At 38.6% G+C, this 19,310-nt stretch overlaps 2 protein-coding genes across 3 annotated transcripts; both read left to right on the plus strand.

The window, feature by feature from the left end:
- Nucleotides 1-2: 2 nt before the first annotated feature.
- LOC124049507 (ADP-ribosyl cyclase/cyclic ADP-ribose hydrolase 1) lies at nt 3-10,254 on the plus strand. 2 transcript variants are annotated; one of them, XR_006841421.1, is made up of 12 exons: nt 3-158; nt 507-3,568; nt 3,862-3,986; nt 4,099-4,219; nt 4,718-4,844; nt 4,956-5,091; nt 5,844-5,926; nt 6,065-6,138; nt 6,226-6,318; nt 6,810-6,896; nt 7,426-7,981; nt 10,080-10,254. XR_006841421.1 is itself a non-coding variant. In XM_046371227.1 (11 exons), exons 3-11 carry the CDS (start codon nt 3,878-3,880, stop codon nt 7,523-7,525), a joined length of 930 nt encoding a protein of 309 aa, XP_046227183.1. In that variant the 5' UTR covers nt 3-158; nt 507-3,568; nt 3,862-3,877; the 3' UTR covers nt 7,526-9,024. The 2 variants fall into 2 exon arrangements, 1 of the variants encoding a protein (XP_046227183.1); XM_046371227.1 differs by lacking the exon at nt 10,080-10,254 and having other exon boundaries at nt 7,426-9,024.
- LOC124049510 (ADP-ribosyl cyclase/cyclic ADP-ribose hydrolase 1-like) lies at nt 9,099-15,471 on the plus strand. The gene is made up of 8 exons (XM_046371229.1): nt 9,099-9,360; nt 10,587-10,713; nt 10,826-10,961; nt 12,272-12,354; nt 13,737-13,810; nt 14,824-14,910; nt 15,176-15,259; nt 15,354-15,471. Exons 1-8 carry the CDS (start codon nt 9,182-9,184, stop codon nt 15,409-15,411), a joined length of 828 nt encoding a protein of 275 aa, XP_046227185.1. The 5' UTR covers nt 9,099-9,181; the 3' UTR covers nt 15,412-15,471.
- The last annotated feature ends 3,839 nt before the right edge of the window (nt 15,472-19,310 follow it).

Genomic DNA, 19,310 nt, shown 5'->3' on the forward strand with positions numbered 1-19,310 from the left:
GCGTCAACTCGCCGCTCTGATTGGTGAAAAGGCTGTCATTTTTTTTAGGAGAGGAAACTGCTAAGTTACTGTATTAAGTCTAAGTATGTGACTTATCTCGAACTACTTTTCCAGGTCGTTAAAAGAAAAGGGAACGACAGTGGATGATTTTCGCTAATGTGAGTTTTTATATCATGTTTTGATTTAATGTGTGCATATCTCGCAAGCTAACTGTCACGCTTGCTTTTTTACAAAGTAGAGTTAATTACTATTTTGATGCAGTGGTGGCAACCAAAAACAACTATCCAAGTGATGTCATTGTGTAATTTACTAAAAGAAAGAAATAGTGGAATATGATTTAATCAGTGCAGGTAAAAGTAGGCATCTGATTTGTAAGGATTTATGGTGGAATGGTGTATGAAAAATATAAGTTAAAAATTTTAAAGAAAGACAGGAGCGTGTGATTTCAAGGGGGTTTTCACCCTTTTCTTCTATAATACTGTCTCTTGTTCCACTTTCTGTATCAGACTAGAAAGATCTTACTCTGGATCCAGGCGCAGACCACCCTGAGCTCATCCTCTCTGAAGAGGAAGGTTCATAGCTCATCCTCTCTGAGCTCATCCTCCACATACATTGTGCACCCTCTGCCAGTCCTCGACCACCCAGCGAGATCTGACTACTTGGAGGGGGTGCTGTGCAGGCAGGGCCTGGAGCAATGCTGCTTCTGGGAGTGGAGAGGGTAGAAGGTTTGCATAGCTGTGTCATACAAACACGTAGGCGGGAAAGGTGGGAACAATGACAGTCTGTTTGGAAAGATTCAGTTTGGACTAATTTTTTGTTTTGGTTTATTGGCACAATAATGAACATTTTGTCATAAAAGTGGTGTCTTCAATTGGGGAGGGGAGTTTTTCTGGACCACAAAGCTTGAACTTTTTCATTTTACAACGTGTCTTACACAGTAGATGTCATACAAAGAGTCCAAACCATATTCACAGAGCCTCTTTATGCAGTTTTGCAATTATGGAGACCATGTCAAACTTTCTCATGAGAAAAGTATGAATGCTGAGTGACTTCAATACAGGTTTCATGGACAGAATTTGAACCTCAAAACTTTGATAATGGGTTTGTTATGGTTGGTGTGGTATCTTAATGTATGAGCCAAGGTTGCTGCTAACTGTGTTTAATGTCTCTCCACATTAGACAAAAAAGTGCTACTATATTTTTATTACATTTTAGAATGTCAAAATTGAAATCAAACCCTGTTACATATTCGGAGATCAGCTCAGAGTTGCTGGCAAGTCATAGGAACATAAAATGTTTGCGTGCAAGTGATTTTTCTAGGTTTACAGCAGTCAGCAATTAAACATGGAAAGGATTTGTCATCGTAAATAAAACTCAAAGAAATGAGGATGTTATCACAAGCCTTAACACGGTTCAGGATTCAAGCTGAGCCAATTTCAATTTAGAACAAAACATTTATTGTATTTTTTTATTATTATTATTGTTTATTTTAAGGTTAGCAGAAGGATTATCTGCAAATACACACTTCAGCACAGCCTGAAAGTTCTGATTTGACATATATGCATGTACATTTTATGTTGTATGAGAGGACATGGAGGAGTGGCATGATAAAAATCACAACAGATGTACAGTAATATAGAAACGTTTACCTCTTTAGGCCAGAGGGTGGCACATTCAGCACTGTTTGTAATGCATGTTGGCTGCCTCTTGTGGAGAAAATTGCAAGTCAAATATCATGTTGTGTAGAAGCTTTAAGTACTGCCTGCAGACAACTCCAAGTGTGGTTTTTATAATGAGATGACATTTAAGGGTGAAATATTTATCAAAACCGATCCCCATTGACCTAATGAAGCTTATTTGCAGATCTTCCTAGCAAGACTTCAAATTTAATTTCAAAACTATAAATTGTACTTTTGGTGATTTTAGTCAAGCAAAATCCAAAAGATTTGCTGGTCAAAAATTCATAAATGTAAGGAATTGGTTGCTTTTCTGCAGTTCTTAAATTATTCATTTGTTTTTTACTTGTTGGTCTCTTGTGAGTCATTACCTGAGTAACTTTTGATGGGAATTTTTAATAATTTTGATTAACTGCCTTAAGTTAGAGCTGGGAACTGATGCCAAAATACTACTAGTTTCACTCTGCGGGTTTTAAAAGTTCATTTGAAGGGGAATGACCATGAAATCCTCCTGAACCAAACTGCAAAAGTGATTCCATCCCTAAGGACAAGGTAAAGAAAGAAAGAGGCACATATTCTCTGAGAATGATTTGACCTACTTTGTAATACCTTTGATTTCCTTCATTTTGCATGAATGTGCGGACTTTATTTGAGGTTAATGTGACACTTGTATTGCTGGCATCAAACAGTTAAATGTAGCAACAAAGGAAGTAGTGTTTAGATGATTAGGGTTAGCTTCCTTTTGCTTGAGCTAAATATTCATAAACTTCCCCTCACGGCAACATGTTGGTTCTGCTTTCAAGAAAAAATAAAAATCTATGCTTTTTCTACATGTAGGGAAGTAAATATTATAGAAAATCTGCTATCTTCAGCTCTTGCTTAAAGATCTTAATCAGATTTTTGGCTTCCCATTCTCTGAGGCTGTGTTTGTCTACTTAACCTTGGAGCTCAGGCAGACCTGTGGAGACACTCTATCCTTCTATCTAGAGTGCCACCGAAGCTATTAGGCTTAAAAACACAAGGGCATTATCTTATCTATACTGCTTCACAGACTCACCCTCAGATGGTCTTTATCTCACAAAGAGGTGGCAGAAATTTAAATGAATCTTTCAGCAGTTAATGAGAAGTCCAGCAACAGTTTTGCTGGACATACAATCTAATTCCAATCTAATTCCTCCAATCCAGAGCAATGTTTCTTTATTGTGTCAGTATAATGAGAATCACATTCTGCTGATCACAGTTTGAGAGCAACTTTCTGTACATTTGGTGACAAACACTGAAAAGTGAAGCATGACGGTAACTCTTGGATTGCCTACAATTTTAGTATATGTAGTATGCTATGCATCTTTAATGTTATAGCAAAGGTTTTACTCCATACCGCCAGTCCACCTTTGAAAAGGAGAAAACAGGAACACCCTGATAAACAGATACAGAGAGAAATATAAGATCAACACTCTTTTCTGAAGATACAGTACACATATATGCCACACTGGCCAATATGAACAGTTTTGAGATATGCACACAGCCCTGTGTCCAGTAACACAAACCTATATCTCTTCCTGCAGGCCATCATAGCATGTGGAGAACAGATCGCACTCTGTGTGTGGGGACTCTTATTGGCTCCATAATGGGAATCATGCGAAACTACTCTTTGCAAGAGGAGGCTGAAAAAAAACAACTCATCTGTCCTTTAAGAATGCCCCTGTGGGTTGGGAAGGAGCTGTTTGTCAACCTACCAAGACGAACCTCTCGGGCATGATGACCATTAGGCCGGAGGAGAGCTCACACATCAGACCACACCACAACGGGACTCAGTTTGGGCAGAAATCCGACCTTAGTGAAGCATTTAACATCATAACCATGGAGACAGTTGTTGCAGTGCATTGAAAATGGTGAGTGATTGCATGACTGGTTTACAGATCTGGGCATGCATATCTGTTTATTCACATAATATTTTTATAATTGCATGTACTAACCACCCTCCTTTAAAAGGGGAAATTGTTTTTAAAGATCATGTGTCAAAATCTCCCGCAAGCTGCCAGGTTTGACAGCCCTAGACAAAAATAATATCGTGGGAGGAAATTTTGTCATGCCATGTCAGTAATGCAGTAGCAGACATACTCCTTGTGAGTTTCCTGCTTGGCCTGGAATCAAATCAAAGACTGATAGAAAATGTTGTCTGCAGTAAGGCGAATTGAGGCATGTACAAACACGCATCTTTTCTGAGGCACAGTGAAGCAGTCCAGGGTCTCACGATCATGAGCTCCCCAAGAACATCTGCGTCCTTTGTACTGATCAGTGTGACATTATGTAAGTAACTCCTCCTTTCTTCCTTCTTTTCTCTCATTTCTTTTGATGCTCCCTCCCTCTCAAATGTGAAAGATAATATCTTCTTTCTTCTGCCTTTGTGTCCATTTCAAAGTGTTTATTATACTGCTCAGCCCAGGTCAACTGAGAGCACAGCTTGGGACTACCCCCAACATTAAACACATAGTGGTTGGAAGATGTTACAATTACATCACATTAGTTAACCCCAGCTTGAGGTAATGTATGGTGCCATAATTCTTCCCTGCATGTGACAGTTGATTTAATGTCTTATGACTTAAACAGAGGTGACTTTCTCTCTCAAGACCTGAAATACTTGATTTCCTACCAAAGCAGAAGTCTTTTGTCTGGCCCAACAGCACATTAAAGACTGGGATGATTGTCAAGCCAGTGTCAGAACACTTGCTTTGATGGAATGTTGAATGACTTTTCTTCGTTTCTGAAGATGAATTTTACTTGTTGTGGACATTGCTCACAAAGTGATATTTCTATTTTTACTCAAGTAAATGATCCGAATACTTCCAAACCCACGGTTTACGATAACAGAAAACCAAGTAAGTCAGCAAATATTCACATTGTCGAAGCTGTAACAAGAGAATTTTGGAATTTAGTAGTCATCAAATAGTTGTATGTTGATCCCCTGTCAGTTGACTAATTGATTCATTGTCCAATTGCTGTAGCACTGAAAAAGATAAAAATATATTTTGTCTTTGTAGGTATGACTGTGATGACATCTGGAGACAGTTTGAGGAGGCAATTGTCCGTCAGTCCTCTTGTAATGTGACAGTTGGGGATTATCATCAAATGTTTTATGCAATTCCACAAACATGGCCTTGTGACAGAGTGAGCAAGAGCTCGGAAATTAGGCATATGTTCATCGTGTTTCACTGATATCTTCTTAAGTGGAAAATCTTTGAGCTAAGTTACTTGGTATTTTGCTTCCCTTCTGTTTAGTTCCTCTTCTGGAGTAAAACCAGGACACTGATGCACAGCTATGCAGCTGTTGTACGTCACTTTTGGACACTGGAGGACACATTGGTTGGCTACATGTTCAACGACCTCATCTGGTGTGGACAAGAGGAAGACTCTGGTAGATCTTTTCTAGTTTTAATAAGACAGAGACAAAGGACTCAAAAAACTGAAATATAGTGTTTGCAGTAGTTAAGGAATGCCCCCTGAAGAGAGACTGGATGAACCCAGTTGTTCCTGAGCTCTTGGTCTTTTGACCCCATAAAATGAAGCAGGCCAACAACTGTTTTCTTCTTTTTTGTACATCTAATTAGTACACTGAATGGATCCTGACAACCAAGGTCAAGAAATAATAGTGCTGTATCTACATCATGATATTTCATTTCATAACATCTCCTGTACCTGAACTTTTTTGTGACAGGAGATGCCAAAAGCGATCTAATCAAGTCTAATAGTAAAACCATTAAACATATAAAATGAAACAAAATGCAACACTATACAATGTTATAAAAATTGTATTATTTATAAACTAATGAGTTATTGAAGATTCATTGGTTATTCTCAGCTCATTTGAGACATGTTGTCTACTAACATTAACTATCAACACTAAAAACCCTTGGCCCACTTACTGTGTATCATTGTATATGAATATCACTTGCGATACAGAATATATAGTTGAGGTTCTTAAAATCTTAGACTAACAGTGGATCGTGCATTCATTTTGCTGTGCCTTTAGGGTTTAGATCAAACTGCGGACTGATCAACTTTTCAGCTCCATGTAAACACATCACCCAATCAGTTTTTTTCTTAAAATGTATTTGAATTAACAACAATGTGCTTCCTTTAATTAACAGCTGTGAATTTGACACGCAGGTTTTGATTTCAGTTCTTGTCCCAAGTGGTCAGCTTGTAGAAATCATCCAGTGTATTCCTTGTGGAGACGAGCCTCGCAAAATGTGAGTTTGATGCCAGAAATACTTCAGCGACATTCCACAGCGAGAACAGCTGTGCTATTTATCATTTATATGCAACATACTGTTCCAAAACAAGCGGCGATATTGCTCTTATGTGATTTTCTTCACTTATTTGTGTAGTTTGCAGAAATGGCATGTGGTAACATCACTGTCTTACTGAATGGATCTATTGTCAACGCTTTCAATAGGAAAAGGTAAAAATTAGATAGTAATGAAGGGAATATTTTAACACTGGTTTGTCTTTAGTATGTTTAAAATATTTTTTTTTCTTCACCTCACAGCATGTTTGGAAGTGTTGAACTGGACGGTCTGAACCCACGCAGGGTAAATTATGTCAACATAAAGGTGGTGACCAATCTAGAGGGGCCCTTTATGTAAGGATTAAAACAGCAGATACTTTCTACTGAAATACATCTACTCTTGCCTTATTAACATCCATAACTGCAAACTTTATGGCTGGTTACAAAGTTTAAAACCCACAAATATCTATTAATACAGTAAATTGCCAGCATTTATGGCTTCACTCTGTTTTAATGATATGATTATGTTTCATTGCAGGCAATGTACAATGACAATAAAGGTGAATTATTACCAAACAGAAAATATAAACACTTTGCCAGAGTGAATTTCCGGAGCATGGAAATGCAAGAGTTGTTCTAATGGCTTATACCAAGATTTATTTTCAATCCTTGATCCCTGAAATTCTCTTGAATTTCCCTCGGGGTCAATCTGTCTATCTATCTATCTATCTATCTATCTACCGATATTACCATGAGCTACAGTTATGAACTCCAACTGGTGACTTATGAAAAAGCATTAAACATTAATATCCACAAATCAAGTCCCTTGTTTTTCTCTTGTACAGAGAATCATGTACTCAAGGATCCATTGTGGATCTGATCAGCATCCTCCAGTCTAGAGGTTTCCGCTGGACTTGCACAGACAACGACCAGTAAGTGACTTCCAAAAAGACTTTCTTAAATGCATTGTTTGTCTGTGTCTTCTAAAACGACATGTAGAAGCATTTTCTGCAGCCCAGTTGGCAGTTTATACATTTCTGCTAACTATACATACATATGATACATAGAATATTGACATTTCTACAATACATATCACATTATGTTATGTATATGGGCTGACTTTCTCATTAGGGGAGGGTGGAAGGCAAAAAGCCTGCCAAGCAAGAGACCACCTCAAGACTACCATTTGCTTCCTGTTTCAACCAACCATCAGGACATCATCTTTGTGGCTAACAAGCTGGACATTTTTAATGAGACACTGAGACATTTTTCTGCCACGTTCGTGGTGACTGGGTATTTTGAGCCAAGACATGATCTTTTCTTTAAACTCCTTGAAACTTTCAAGTTTCAGCATCATTGGACACAGGCAGCTTAGTTTGCTAGAGGTGTTGTTTATGACTCAATATTAGACTTCCTGATGAAAGTACCCTGGAGTAACAGATGTGTTATGTTTGTCCACAGGACCCTGATGATCCTTCAGTGCATCCAGAATCCCAAACAGTCGTCCTGCCAAACATGTGCAAACAGCTTGTTGTATAGAACGAGCCTCACATTGAACTGACTCACCCCCAGATTTAGAAGGATTTCCAGTATTGTTATATTGCAGTGTGGCGCTCAGCGGAGGTGCATTAATTTGAACCAAAAGATTTCCTGAAAGTTTTGAGTGTTTTCTTTTGACCCCGTACGTTTTACTGATCCTATTTCATTAGCAGATTAGGTTAGGTTAGGTCTGTGTTTGTATGACCAAAGTTCACAAGGGAAACACTACAGGACTTGAACGTCTTGTATACTCTAGAAGAGCTAAGAGTTGCAGTAAACTAAGTAATATTTGTATTATTATTTGTAAATGTATATTAGTGGGAAATGTGACATAAACCGTGTTCTGGAAAGCTTTGGCAATCTTGATCAGTACAACTGACTCTTGACTTTTCTGTTAGTGAAATGTGAACAGTGCAATAACAGTAAGTGCTACCCAGAAAGAGTATCCAATAATGCTAAAGTTGGAGTCCAGCCAGAGGTTTAGTCTCTTTTGGTAAGTAAGTAATATTTGTCTGGTGTAACTGTGACTCTGTTTTTAGTGATGGATTAGTAACAGTTTAAAGGTGCTCAAATTGCATGAGTGCAAACCCTCAGGCTCTGACACACCCATATGGACAATAGAGACATCTGACCTGATTACTGGGATGGTTAATCTCTAATTTTGATCTTGTTTGTCCTCAAAGGTTGTGTGCACAAACAGGTTCACCACTGACTCCTCTGTGCCCTTTGAATTATAGCCAACAAATGTCTTTGAGTAGAGAGTTTCCAACGTTGAAAACAACAAACTGTGGGGTCTTTTCTGGAGGATGGGGGTTGTAATTGGATGGGACAGACTCTGTATTTACTTTATTTCTTAATTCATTCTTTCGTAGTTCATTCTTTTGTATATATCTGTATTCTTGTTTGACCTTTCCAAACTGAAAATGGAATGGTTAAATAGTATTTGTTTGTGTTGGAGATTTAAAAGTAAAACATCACACTCTAAAATTACTGACCCTGTCAGTGTTATTAATGATTAGCATGAAGACGTACTTGACTATGTTTATTTGATGCATTCAGTTGCTTTGCAGATTCAGATAAATAATACATAATATGATCAACAAAAAAATTGTATTGTATTGTGGATAAAGATAAGACTTTACTGAGCCTTTGGTAAAATTCACAATCCACCCAACCATATATAGTAAATACTAAAAAATATTTTCCATATGATTATTATAATTGTAAGTCAGTAATGCAATATAACCTGCATAATTCTGATCTCATTTAGCATAGCCTATTTGATGCAATTTACTAAAGTGAAATTTTGAATGCAGTAACTTTACTTGTAACGCAGTATTTCTGTACTGTACCAGTACTGTAACCTACACAAACAAACAAATAAACAAATGATCAAAGGTCTTCCACCACTGTTTAATGCACAATTAAACGTTTATAGCCTACTTGTCACGGTACTCTCCTCATCCACTGAACAGTGCTGTTGTGACCCTTGGACCTTCGTCTGTGCAGCCCCACAGGAATATTCCTGATTGGAGCAGACCATACAGGGCCATGAGCCAGGGCGTGTGTGAGCGCGCAAGGGTTGCGCCATAAATAGACGCTCGAGCGCAAGCGACGCAGCAACGGGAACAAACAGCAGTTTGTCAGTTAAACTTCCAAATTTCTTAAGGGCTTTTAAATGGAGCGCGGAGAGAGTCCTTCTCCTCTGAAGACACGGAGAAAACGCTGCCTTATTTTAGGTGTCGTTGCTGTCCTGATTGTCATTATTATTATTGCTGTTATTGTGGGACTGGCACTGCGTCGGGAAACAGACCAGTTTAAAGCAACATTTATTGCTCGGTGTGAGAAGTTCAAAGAGTAAGTTATTTTATCTTTGAGAGTTTATGTGAAGAATGAAAGAAGTCTCAGCCTAACAACAAGGAGGGGATCCTCACACATCTTGGAATATACATCTTGAATATAATTTAAAGTATGTTTCAGAAAGCCAACATTTACACTGAGCACACCTGTTGGCTAAAACCAATGCAGTCTAACACTGATGGAATGTAATTCAGTATATTTTGACTGTTCAAGTAGCCTACAAATGTAAGGTATTAGTACTTTACTTATACTCTACTATATTCTACTTCGAGGAAAGTGTGCACAGTAAAATGCAACCTTTAATGTAATGTTAATAAACTGTTGTATAATAGTAAAACACTGACAGGGACAATTTTACTGCAGAATGAGTAGTTTTAGGGTTTAATACTACTTTTGACAAATGTAATCCTCCATGATGATCATAAAGGTGAATTAAAAACAGTTTCAGCAGAAACCACACATAACCTTGAGGGTTAATTGCATTGCGAGGTGCACCTAACAATTGGCCACTGAGTGGACATTAACAGTCCAGCTCCATAGAACAAATTAAAATGCAGAAGTTGTGATTTTGTAAATGTGACATAAACAGCTTTAGCAATCTTGATCAGTACAACTGACTCTTATCTTTTCTGTTAGTGAAATGTGAGCAGTGCAATAACAGTAAGTGCTACCCAGAAAGAGTGTCCAATAATGCTAAAGCTGGAGTCCAGCCAGAGGTTTAGTCTCTTTGGTACTCTAGTCAATGATTAAGAATCCAACATCTTTTTTTCTTTTTTCTTTGATTATGCCTTGTAATTATGGTGGTATTAACTGGAAATATGAGCTGGCAATACTGTCTCGAACGCTCATGAACATAAGTGATCATGAACAAAACATTATAAATTGAAAGTATCTGGGTGAAACTGTCAGGATTCTTTTTACCCATTTAGATAAATGCAAGTTTGAATAGTCAGTTTTTAATATCAACCAAGCAACAAAAAATATATAAATACTCAAAAGACAGATGTAGAGTCAAGTGAAACAAATAATTACAATTCAAGGGAGCAGCGGTGTTATGTTCAATGGAGGGAGGAAATACCCTTCTCCATTTGCTAAATGACAACAAACTCCAGGGATTCCTGGACAGAAACTGGAATTGAGATATAGCCAAAACTTTATCTTTTTTTTCTGTCATGAGGCTTTGCATTTCTGAGACTAAAGTACTACTGTCATTTATTTTTCAGGTATGACTGTCAAAACGTATGGGATGCTTTCCAACAAGCCTATGTTGGACGGGATCCTTGTAAAGTTCCCGTGGAAGCCTATGACCCTTTTATTGCTGCAACCCCCTTCAAACCTCCATGCAACAGAGTAAACATCACTCATCACAAAGACTATTTGTGCGCACAGTATCTACTCATGAGTTCCTTCATAATGCACAATCATACATTTAACAATGTGATATGAATTGACTTTGGGTTAGATGATGTTCTGGAGCAAAACCAAGGATGTGGTCCAAGATTTCGCAGAGAAGAAAGATTGTTTTGTCACCCTGGAGGAAACCGTGTTGGGATCTGTGGTGGATGGCCTGACCTGGTGTGGAAAAGAGGGGAGCAGTGGTAAGGCTTTTCAGGAAACAGATGACCTCATCAAGAGTAAAGTTTAGTGCAGTTTCGTTAATTATTTGCTGTATACAATAAAATAAATTAAAATTACTCAGTTTTTCAACATTTAACCCAAGACTTAGCTCCCCCCCTTGTGTGTGCTGCATTCCTCTCTGACAGAAGAATGATCATAATAATCACTGATGACAAATGACAGGGCTGGTATTTGTGTTCATTAAAACATGTCAAGTCATGTGAAAACCCATTATTAACACTTCCCAGACTGACTCAGGCTCTCATGCAGCAAAGCTAAGAAAAAAAAGGTGACACATAAAGTTCACATATCACAGGAAGATTTAATATTGCTGTGCTGGTATTCAGAGAATGCTCACCTTTGCTGTAATTGTGTGGTATGGTAACATGTTAGCTCAAGAATCACAAATCATCAGCCAGGAGCTACCACTCCTTGCCAAGTTTCTACAAAGTTCCTCTCTCTCCCTCTTTCTGCCAAACATCTTTTCAATTTCCTCCCTTATTTTTAAAGACTACAAAGTACTTCAATATGCTGGGAAATACACATTTTATTTCTGGCCAAATGTTAGATGAGAAGATTGATACCACCCTTAACTCTAGCAGCACACTAGCAGCACAAGGGATGTACCAATTTATCAGACAGACCTTGGTATTGGCCCATATTTGAATTGTTAACTGCTATTGGCTAATCAGCAAAATAAGCTGACATTCATGTCATGTCATTCTGACATAGCTGTTTAGCAGGCTAAGAAGGCCTTTGAAACAGTTTCTTTTTTATTTTTCATATAATAAAAGGTCATATTAAAAGTTGTGTCTCTGAGCTTTAAAGATGTTGATAAAAACATTTTGTTACTATTACTAATACCAGGCTAGCTGGTTCCACCTGTTTTTAGTCCTTGTGCTAAGCTAAGCTAACCAGCTGTTGGCTGTAGCCTCGTATTTAGTGAACATTCATGAGAATGTTATTAATCTTGTTGTTTAATTCTGATTTTAAAAATGAATAGGTGCATTTTCCAAAATTTTGAAGTAGTCCTTTATCTCCCAAAACATTATGATTATTCTCATTCTCAAGATAATGTAGTCATATGTAAACAATGGTACACATCATTGTAGTTTTGTAGTGCTACTAGTATCTCTATGGTTCAGCTGTGCTCATTCATTCATTCATTCATTCATGTGTCCCTCAGTGTGGGTTTATGATGACTAATCACCCACACTGAAATGACAAAAAGAAAAATTATTAAATGTGTTATTAAGTTATTAACTGTGTATGTGTGTGTGTGTTGTTCTAGAAACGTTCACCACTGACTGCCCAGGATGGTCAGACTGTGACAACAACACTGTTAGGTCATTTTGGAACAGAGTCTCAGCTACTGTAAGTTAACAAAAAGCATTCACTAATTCTGTCAAAAAATACCCCAATCTGGCAGTGGTAAAAATAATACATAAGTGGAGCGTGAGATGAAGAAAATCTCTCCTGAATATAAGTGATTATGATGCAGAGGGCAGAAGAAAAAGGTCACTCGGCCTGGTTCACCATCAATGAGGCTTTGTGCTGGTCTCCATGGAGCCACATTGCGTAGCTCTCTCCTGAGCAAGCAGGGGCAACCCACACATTCAGAGGAGCCCCGGTTTGTTTTGTGTGGGTGAAAATGCAGAAAAACAAAATTAACACAATAAAACAAACCACAAACAACATGGAAAAGTGATGCACATAAAGTTTAAGCACAACAGAGGATAACAAAACATTAAAAGTTGAAATAGAGAGAGTAGCTGCTGCTGAAATCTTTAAGAAAGATAAGATAAGAAGATAAGAAAGCCTTTGTCCCATAAAGGGGAAAGGTTAGGGTACAAGAACAGCACTGGAATAAGAGTTACAAGGATCAGAAATATTTAAGATAATAAGAATAAAAAAATATAAGAAATAAAAATAAACATAAAATAGCATCTGCCTATCTAAAGCTCTGCATAAATAATAATTTAAAAGGTACTGGAACTAAACAGTTGATGCAATACAAATTTAATCTTAACTTCAAGTTAAGTCAGTTAAGTTAGAAAGCTAAAAGTGCAAAAAAATCAAACTGTCAGAACAACTCATAGTGATAAACCTACAGAGAACGTTCACCTGAATATGCATCTCCCTTCAGCTTGGTGGAGCCTTAAAGTGAGTTTCAGCTCATTGTTTAGCTGTCAACGGTTAACAACAATAGACACGCATACTGACTTTTACAGAACTGCTTGCAAGTGGCATGCGGTGAGCATCAAATAGGATATATCCACAAATGCACTCGTGCAGAGGTCAACAACGTTATGTTATGATTCAGTGCCATATTTGATATGACACATAACAACACCAACAATCATATCAACCATCTGTTGCTGTTCATGCACTTATTATCTCCTGTTTCATATTTCCTTGTGTTGGAAAGTCCAAACAACCCGGTTGTTTTCCAAACTGTACCATTATGAAATCAGCATGAGGGCAGCTTTTCAACGCAGCTGGAGTCGTTGAAAAAGTGATCATTAGAACAATGGCAACATTTTGCCAATAAAATACTTTGGTAAAGGTTACTGGAAATACGTAAAGATGAATCGAGTTCAGTAAAGTGTTTAGAAACGAGGGCCAACGTTGTAAAAGAAATAAAACTCGTTACGCAACAAAATTTTTGTGTTTCCTCAAAATCTTGTCTCATTTAACAAGCTGAAGTGGGTCTGAATTACATTTTTTTTCCTTCAACACCATCTTCACGTCTGTAGTTTGCAGAGGCTGCCTGTGGTGACGTCTCAGCAATGCTGAATGGATCCATCGCCACACCATTCAGTCCTCTAAGGTTAGTCGCTCTGCTCTTCTTATCAGTGAGGACATTAGGAGAAGAAATATCCCTGTCCGTTGTTACTTCACGCAATCAAACAACTGCCTGCGACAGACGCACCAAAGATATGACTAAGTGTGGTTAATGCAATATGATACAAAGCTGACACAGCAGAACCTTCATATGCATATTGTTCCTTGTTTCTTTTCCTGTGATTATCTGTCTCTACAGCACAATAAACATAAACATAATTTTAAAGAATACATTACTAACAGGAACAGACAATCAACTTCCTCTGCACAACGTAACATAATGATCACTTTGAACTATTTAGTAAAAAAAAGTATTAGTTTCTGATGATCCAATTTATTGTTAAGACAATAAAATTTCAGAAAGTCAGACAAACACCAAAAGAAACTGGATACGTAAGAAACCAGTAAATCATCTCGGGAATGTCTGATTACCTGATACCACGTATTTATTGGAAATAACTCATAATTGTTACAGTATGTTAGCAAAATGAAACCACATGAGGTTTTAGCACTGAAAAATCAAGAACCAAAACTACCATTTGGACTTTCGAAGGCTTAAATTGGTTTTAGGTGCTGACTGTTGATAAGCCGTTTTCTGTCCTGGCCTTTTAATATATTAGATGCTTATTCAGCCAACGGTAACAACAGCCTGGATTACACACAATATGGTATCAATTGTTTTCTAAAATTGAGTGAATTAACATCAGTCTTGTTTCAAATCAGCCTTAATTCATCTTGTTTCTGCTTTGAATCATTTACATGTATGCAGATTCATTTGAGATTTAGTACTTTAATCAGTTTTCCTTGGAAATTATGTGAGTGGGGGCAAAAAATATATTTTAAAGCACTCTGCAACATGAGATTAATTCTCTGGGATTACCACATATCCTTAAATTAGCACTTTACCTTTAGCTTCTTATCTGCTGTTTACATACAGGCTCTTGTTGAGCTGATTTGATGAAATCTCTCTATATTGTGCTGTTTTATTTTTATTGTCAGTGTTTTTGGGAGCGTCGAGGTGAAGAGGTTCAACTCAACCAGAATGAGAAGCTTGTCTGTTGTTCTGGTCACACCGGAGAACCCTGTGTAAGGCTTTCTCTTCATACACTGGGCTTGTTTTTTACATACATCATACATACATCGATGAGCCACAACATTATGATAGGTGAAGTGAACGACACTGATCATGTCATTACAATGTTCTGCTGGGAAAACGGCATTCATGTATGCACTGCTGCAGGCTGTGGTTGATGGGTGTATGTTGTTTCTCAGTGGTTAATTTCAAGACACAAATATACAGAAAGACAGACTGCATATAAACTGTATGTAATGTTTCCTGTGTCCTCCTCAGCTCACACTGTACAGATGCATCTTTAAAGGATTTGCAAAAAGAGCTGGATGAAGGAATTAAATATAACTGCACAGAAGTGACTTTGTAAGTGTTGCATGTTTGTGCGACAAAATGTAATCACATGTATGTTTCTGTACTCACATAGTGTGTTGACTTTGTGTTACTTGTCTCTATGCAGAGCTCAGATCCAGGAGTGCATCTCCAATTCAGAGAAACCCTGTGGACCCTGTTGGTGAAGACATTTGAACAAAACTATTTGTCTAGTTTGTTTAATTAATAAAATAATTTCACCTTTCTGTAAATAAAATACTCTACTTTTTTTGCTCTATCATGGAAATGTGATTTCTTTTTGTACCTGTTGGCCAGTTTGACTTGTCGTGAAATGTGTCTTTACATATATATCACTGACAACTTTTTGCAGTGGAACAATGCAGTAAATTTTTTAAGGAACCGCAATGTACCTTTGTATCTTTTATTCAAAAGGTTCTGGGTGTTTAAGAGGAAGCTTTTTTTATCACTTTATCTTTTATCTTTTTTATCACTTTTATCACAGAACTGTTGAAAAGTATGGTGTCCTGTAGGGTGAAATACATGACGATGACAATGACAGATAACTTCTAATGTTTTTAAATAAAATCTAAGGTTATGAAATTGTCTTTGGGTTCTTAAGTGTGACAGTGACTGACTGTGAGATTTATTAAGATGTATCATAGTTCATGAGAAAAACTGAGGGTGTAGCAGTCTGCTGCTGAAGGAGCTGCTCAGAACCTCCACTGTCTGATGCAGAGGGCGAGAGGTGTTGTCCATGATGGATGTTAGCTTGGCTAACATCCTCCTCTCACCCACCTCCTCCACAGAGTCCAGTGTTCAGCCCAGGACAGAGCCAGCCCTCCTGACCAGCTTGTTCAGTCTCTTCCTGCCTGGTCCTCAGCAGACCACAGCGTAGTGAATAGCAGAGGCTACCAGTCATAACATGTCCGTAGCGGGGGCCTGCACACTCCAAAGGACCTCAGTCTCCTCAGAAGGTGGAGGTGACTTTGGCCCTTCTTGTACAGGTCAATATCCATCCATCCATTTTCTATACCGCTTATCCGTCGGGGTCGCTGGGGAGCTGGAGCCTATCCCAGCTGACTACAGGCGAGAGGCGGGGTTCACCCTGGACTGGTCGCCAGTCAATCACAGGGCCAACACACAAAGACAAACAACCACACACTCTCACACTCACACCTAGGGGCAATGTAGAGTAGCCAATTAACCTAATGTGCATGTTTTTGGTATTGTGGGAGGAAGCTGGAGTACCTGGAGAAAACCCACGCAGGCACAGGGAGAACATGCAAACTAGAAGGGATTCGAACCTGCAACCCTCTTGCTATGAGGCGACAGTGCTAACCACTGCACCACCGTGCCGCCTACAGGTCAGTAAAGTAAGATAGCGGCGCGCAGTAGTACAGCGGCTTCTCATGCTCCTGTTTAGATAGCTTTATTGCTGATTTTTATATCTTGTATTCTGATTGCTTTTTTTTATATTAATATAGCGTTGATTATATTTATTTTGTTAGGTAATTGGGCTTATACCGGGGCCGGGGAAACTAATTTTGTTCCACCTCATGTTTCTACATGTGTGAAATGACAATAAAGCTCCTTGAATCCTTGAATCTGACCAGGTCAATTAATTGTTGAGGTAAACACCCAGATACTTAAACCTGTCCACCATCTCAATGTCTGAGCCCTGGATGTTCGCCGGCGTATGTGGTAGTGTCCTTCTGAGGAAGTCAATCACCATCTCCTTCATTTTACTGGTGTTTAAGCACAGGTGGTTGCGAGCACCATACCCTCTGGGTTGGTGAAGTGTTCTCCACACAGAGGTGAATGTAGTCTGTGATGCAGTCAGTCAGGCCATTGATGTCATCACCATGAGAGCTGTAAAGTGTCTCCCAGTCTGTAGTTTGAAAACGGTCTCTCAGTCTCTCATTGGCTTCATCAGTCCACACTTTCACAGACTGCGTATTGAGGGAGTAAATGAATGAGACAGTGATCGGAGCATGCTAGCGGGGGGAGGGGGCGGAGGTGTATGCGTCCTTGACATTAGAATAGAAAAAGCCCAGCATCTTGTTGTCCCTGGTATGGCATTTCACATACTGTGTGAATGTGGGGAGGGTGGAAGATAGAGAGGCTTGATTGAAGTCTCTAAGCATCAGGGACTGTGGGTGCTGTGTCTGCATCCTGGTCACTGTACTGTGAAGCAACTCGCAGGCGGCTGCTGCGTCAGCCGAGGATGGGATGTACACATTAAACACGATAACGTGTGAAAACAAATGCCAACCGCAAGTAACTCGATGTCTTTAGCGCAGACTTGTTCCTTTACAGAGATGTGCTCTGGGTTGCACCATCTCTCATTAATAATCACCGCCAGTTTCTGCTTACCACAGTCATGCGTTAACCTTGACTCAGGGGTCGATACGCAGCAAGAAGACGAACAGTTCAAACTAAAACAAAAGCTTTCTTTGTCTGTATCAACCTCGGCCACATTGTAATGCGGTTGATTTACATATGGACTTCCGGGAAAAACTAAAACCAAAAGTTCATTATTTTATGCCAGAAAGTACCTAAGAAAGTACAGCAAACTCTTATTCAAACTCTTGCAGTTACCTCTGCTAATAAATGACTGAGTAGATGACTTGGATTTCTTGGTGGAGGATCTCAGAAACAGTGCATGTGTCTTTGATGTGGGACTCCAGATGTCCAGCCATTAGTAAACACTAATTTCTTTCTTTGTAACCATGATGGCAAACCTTTCATATCCTTGACTATGACCACAAACTTTCCATAACTCTAGCCAAACAGTTTTAGTTAACTTAATAAGACCTTCATAATCCAGGTGGCAGACCAGAAAAGCGTGTAAATCTTGGTTTGAGGAGTTCCCCTCCTTCAGTACAGATATTTGTTGATGGTGACTGAATAAAATGTCAGATTACACAGTCAAACATGACAAGACACAACAGAAAATAACTATTAATATATTTATTTTGAGTTTGTTGTGACTTCTTTCCAGTGCTTTCAACTTCAAAGAAAGTGCTACAGAGTGCTATATGATTTGTAGGTAATATTCCTGTTGTGCTCTTGGCTCAGCTGGACCTGAAATTTCTGTATTTATACAGATTTAATCAGAAAATTCCGACGACCAGTCCAGGGTGAACCCCGCCTCTCGCCCATAGTCAGCTGGGATAGGCTCCAGCCCCGCCGTGACCCTGACGGATAAGCGGTATAGAAAATGGATGGATGGATGGATGAAGTGACATTTGTTGGCATAATTGTCTGGATTCCTAAGTTAAAATCCTAAATAATAAATTCTTTTTTAAGAGTTACTTTTTGTGAAGTCATTCAGTAACATTTCAATTAACTTGTGAGAAAGAAACACGTTTAGTTGATTGTCTTAGTTGTGTTTCCATTTGTTAAAAAATGCTAAATACATCATTTTTTGGTTTCCTTTTAGAAACCTGCTGCATAAGGTTAGACTAAGGTGTATGCAAATTAACAAAACCACTAAACCACTGAACATAATAGAAAGTGCTCAGAAGAAAAAAAAAAACCTGCTTTTGGTTTGATATCTGTAGGCGTGAGACACAAAATGTCTTGTGTATTTTATGTATGTGAACCAAACTCTTGTGTTTGGTAACACAGACAGGAACTCAAAGAGTGTGAGTCTGAGCCTTCTAGAGTTCCTGTTGTGGCAGGAAGAAGGAGGCTGAGAAAGCACAGTAATCACCTCCTGTTTCCTTTCTAATGACTTGCTTTGTCACACATACCGTAAACAGGCTGTGTTGGTGCTGGGAAGAGACGTTCGGGGTTCTCTCTGCTCAGGTGTGACATGAAGGAGGCCCCCATTGTAAAACCACAACATGGGGTACTGTGACACATACACTAATGTCATTTTAGCCACTGATGCTGCCCTACTGATAATAATCTTTACACAGCACTTAGACAGTAACAAAGTGTTGAGTGTTGAGTGTGACATCCAAAGTCTCCCCCCCCCCCCCCCCACATATTCATCTATCAATTATCAAAGTGAATTAAAAAAAATCAGCTAACATTTTTAGGGCTGTCCTGTAGGGTGTTAAAAAAAATACTGACACAC

This window comes from Scatophagus argus, chromosome 18 (genome assembly GCF_020382885.2).
Source record: "Scatophagus argus isolate fScaArg1 chromosome 18, fScaArg1.pri, whole genome shotgun sequence".
NCBI lineage: Eukaryota > Metazoa > Chordata > Actinopteri > Scatophagidae > Scatophagus > Scatophagus argus.

Bases quoted from the DNA above. Each gene is read 5' to 3' on its own strand.
- LOC124049507 (XM_046371227.1), top strand. From the start codon at position 3,878: ATGTACAAACACGCATCTTTTCTGAGGCACAGTGAAGCAGTCCAGGGT. The intron at 4,220-4,717 runs GTAATGTATGGT...TTGTCTTTGTAG, and splicing joins TTAGTTAACCCCAGCTTGAG to GTATGACTGTGATGACATCT. The intron at 6,319-6,809 runs GTAAGGATTAAA...TCTCTTGTACAG, and splicing joins AATCTAGAGGGGCCCTTTAT to AGAATCATGTACTCAAGGAT.
- LOC124049510 (XM_046371229.1), top strand. From the start codon at position 9,182: ATGGAGCGCGGAGAGAGTCCTTCTCCTCTGAAGACACGGAGAAAACGC. The intron at 9,361-10,586 runs GTAAGTTATTTT...TTTATTTTTCAG, and splicing joins CGGTGTGAGAAGTTCAAAGA to GTATGACTGTCAAAACGTAT. The intron at 14,911-15,175 runs GTAAGGCTTTCT...TGTCCTCCTCAG, and splicing joins GTCACACCGGAGAACCCTGT to CTCACACTGTACAGATGCAT.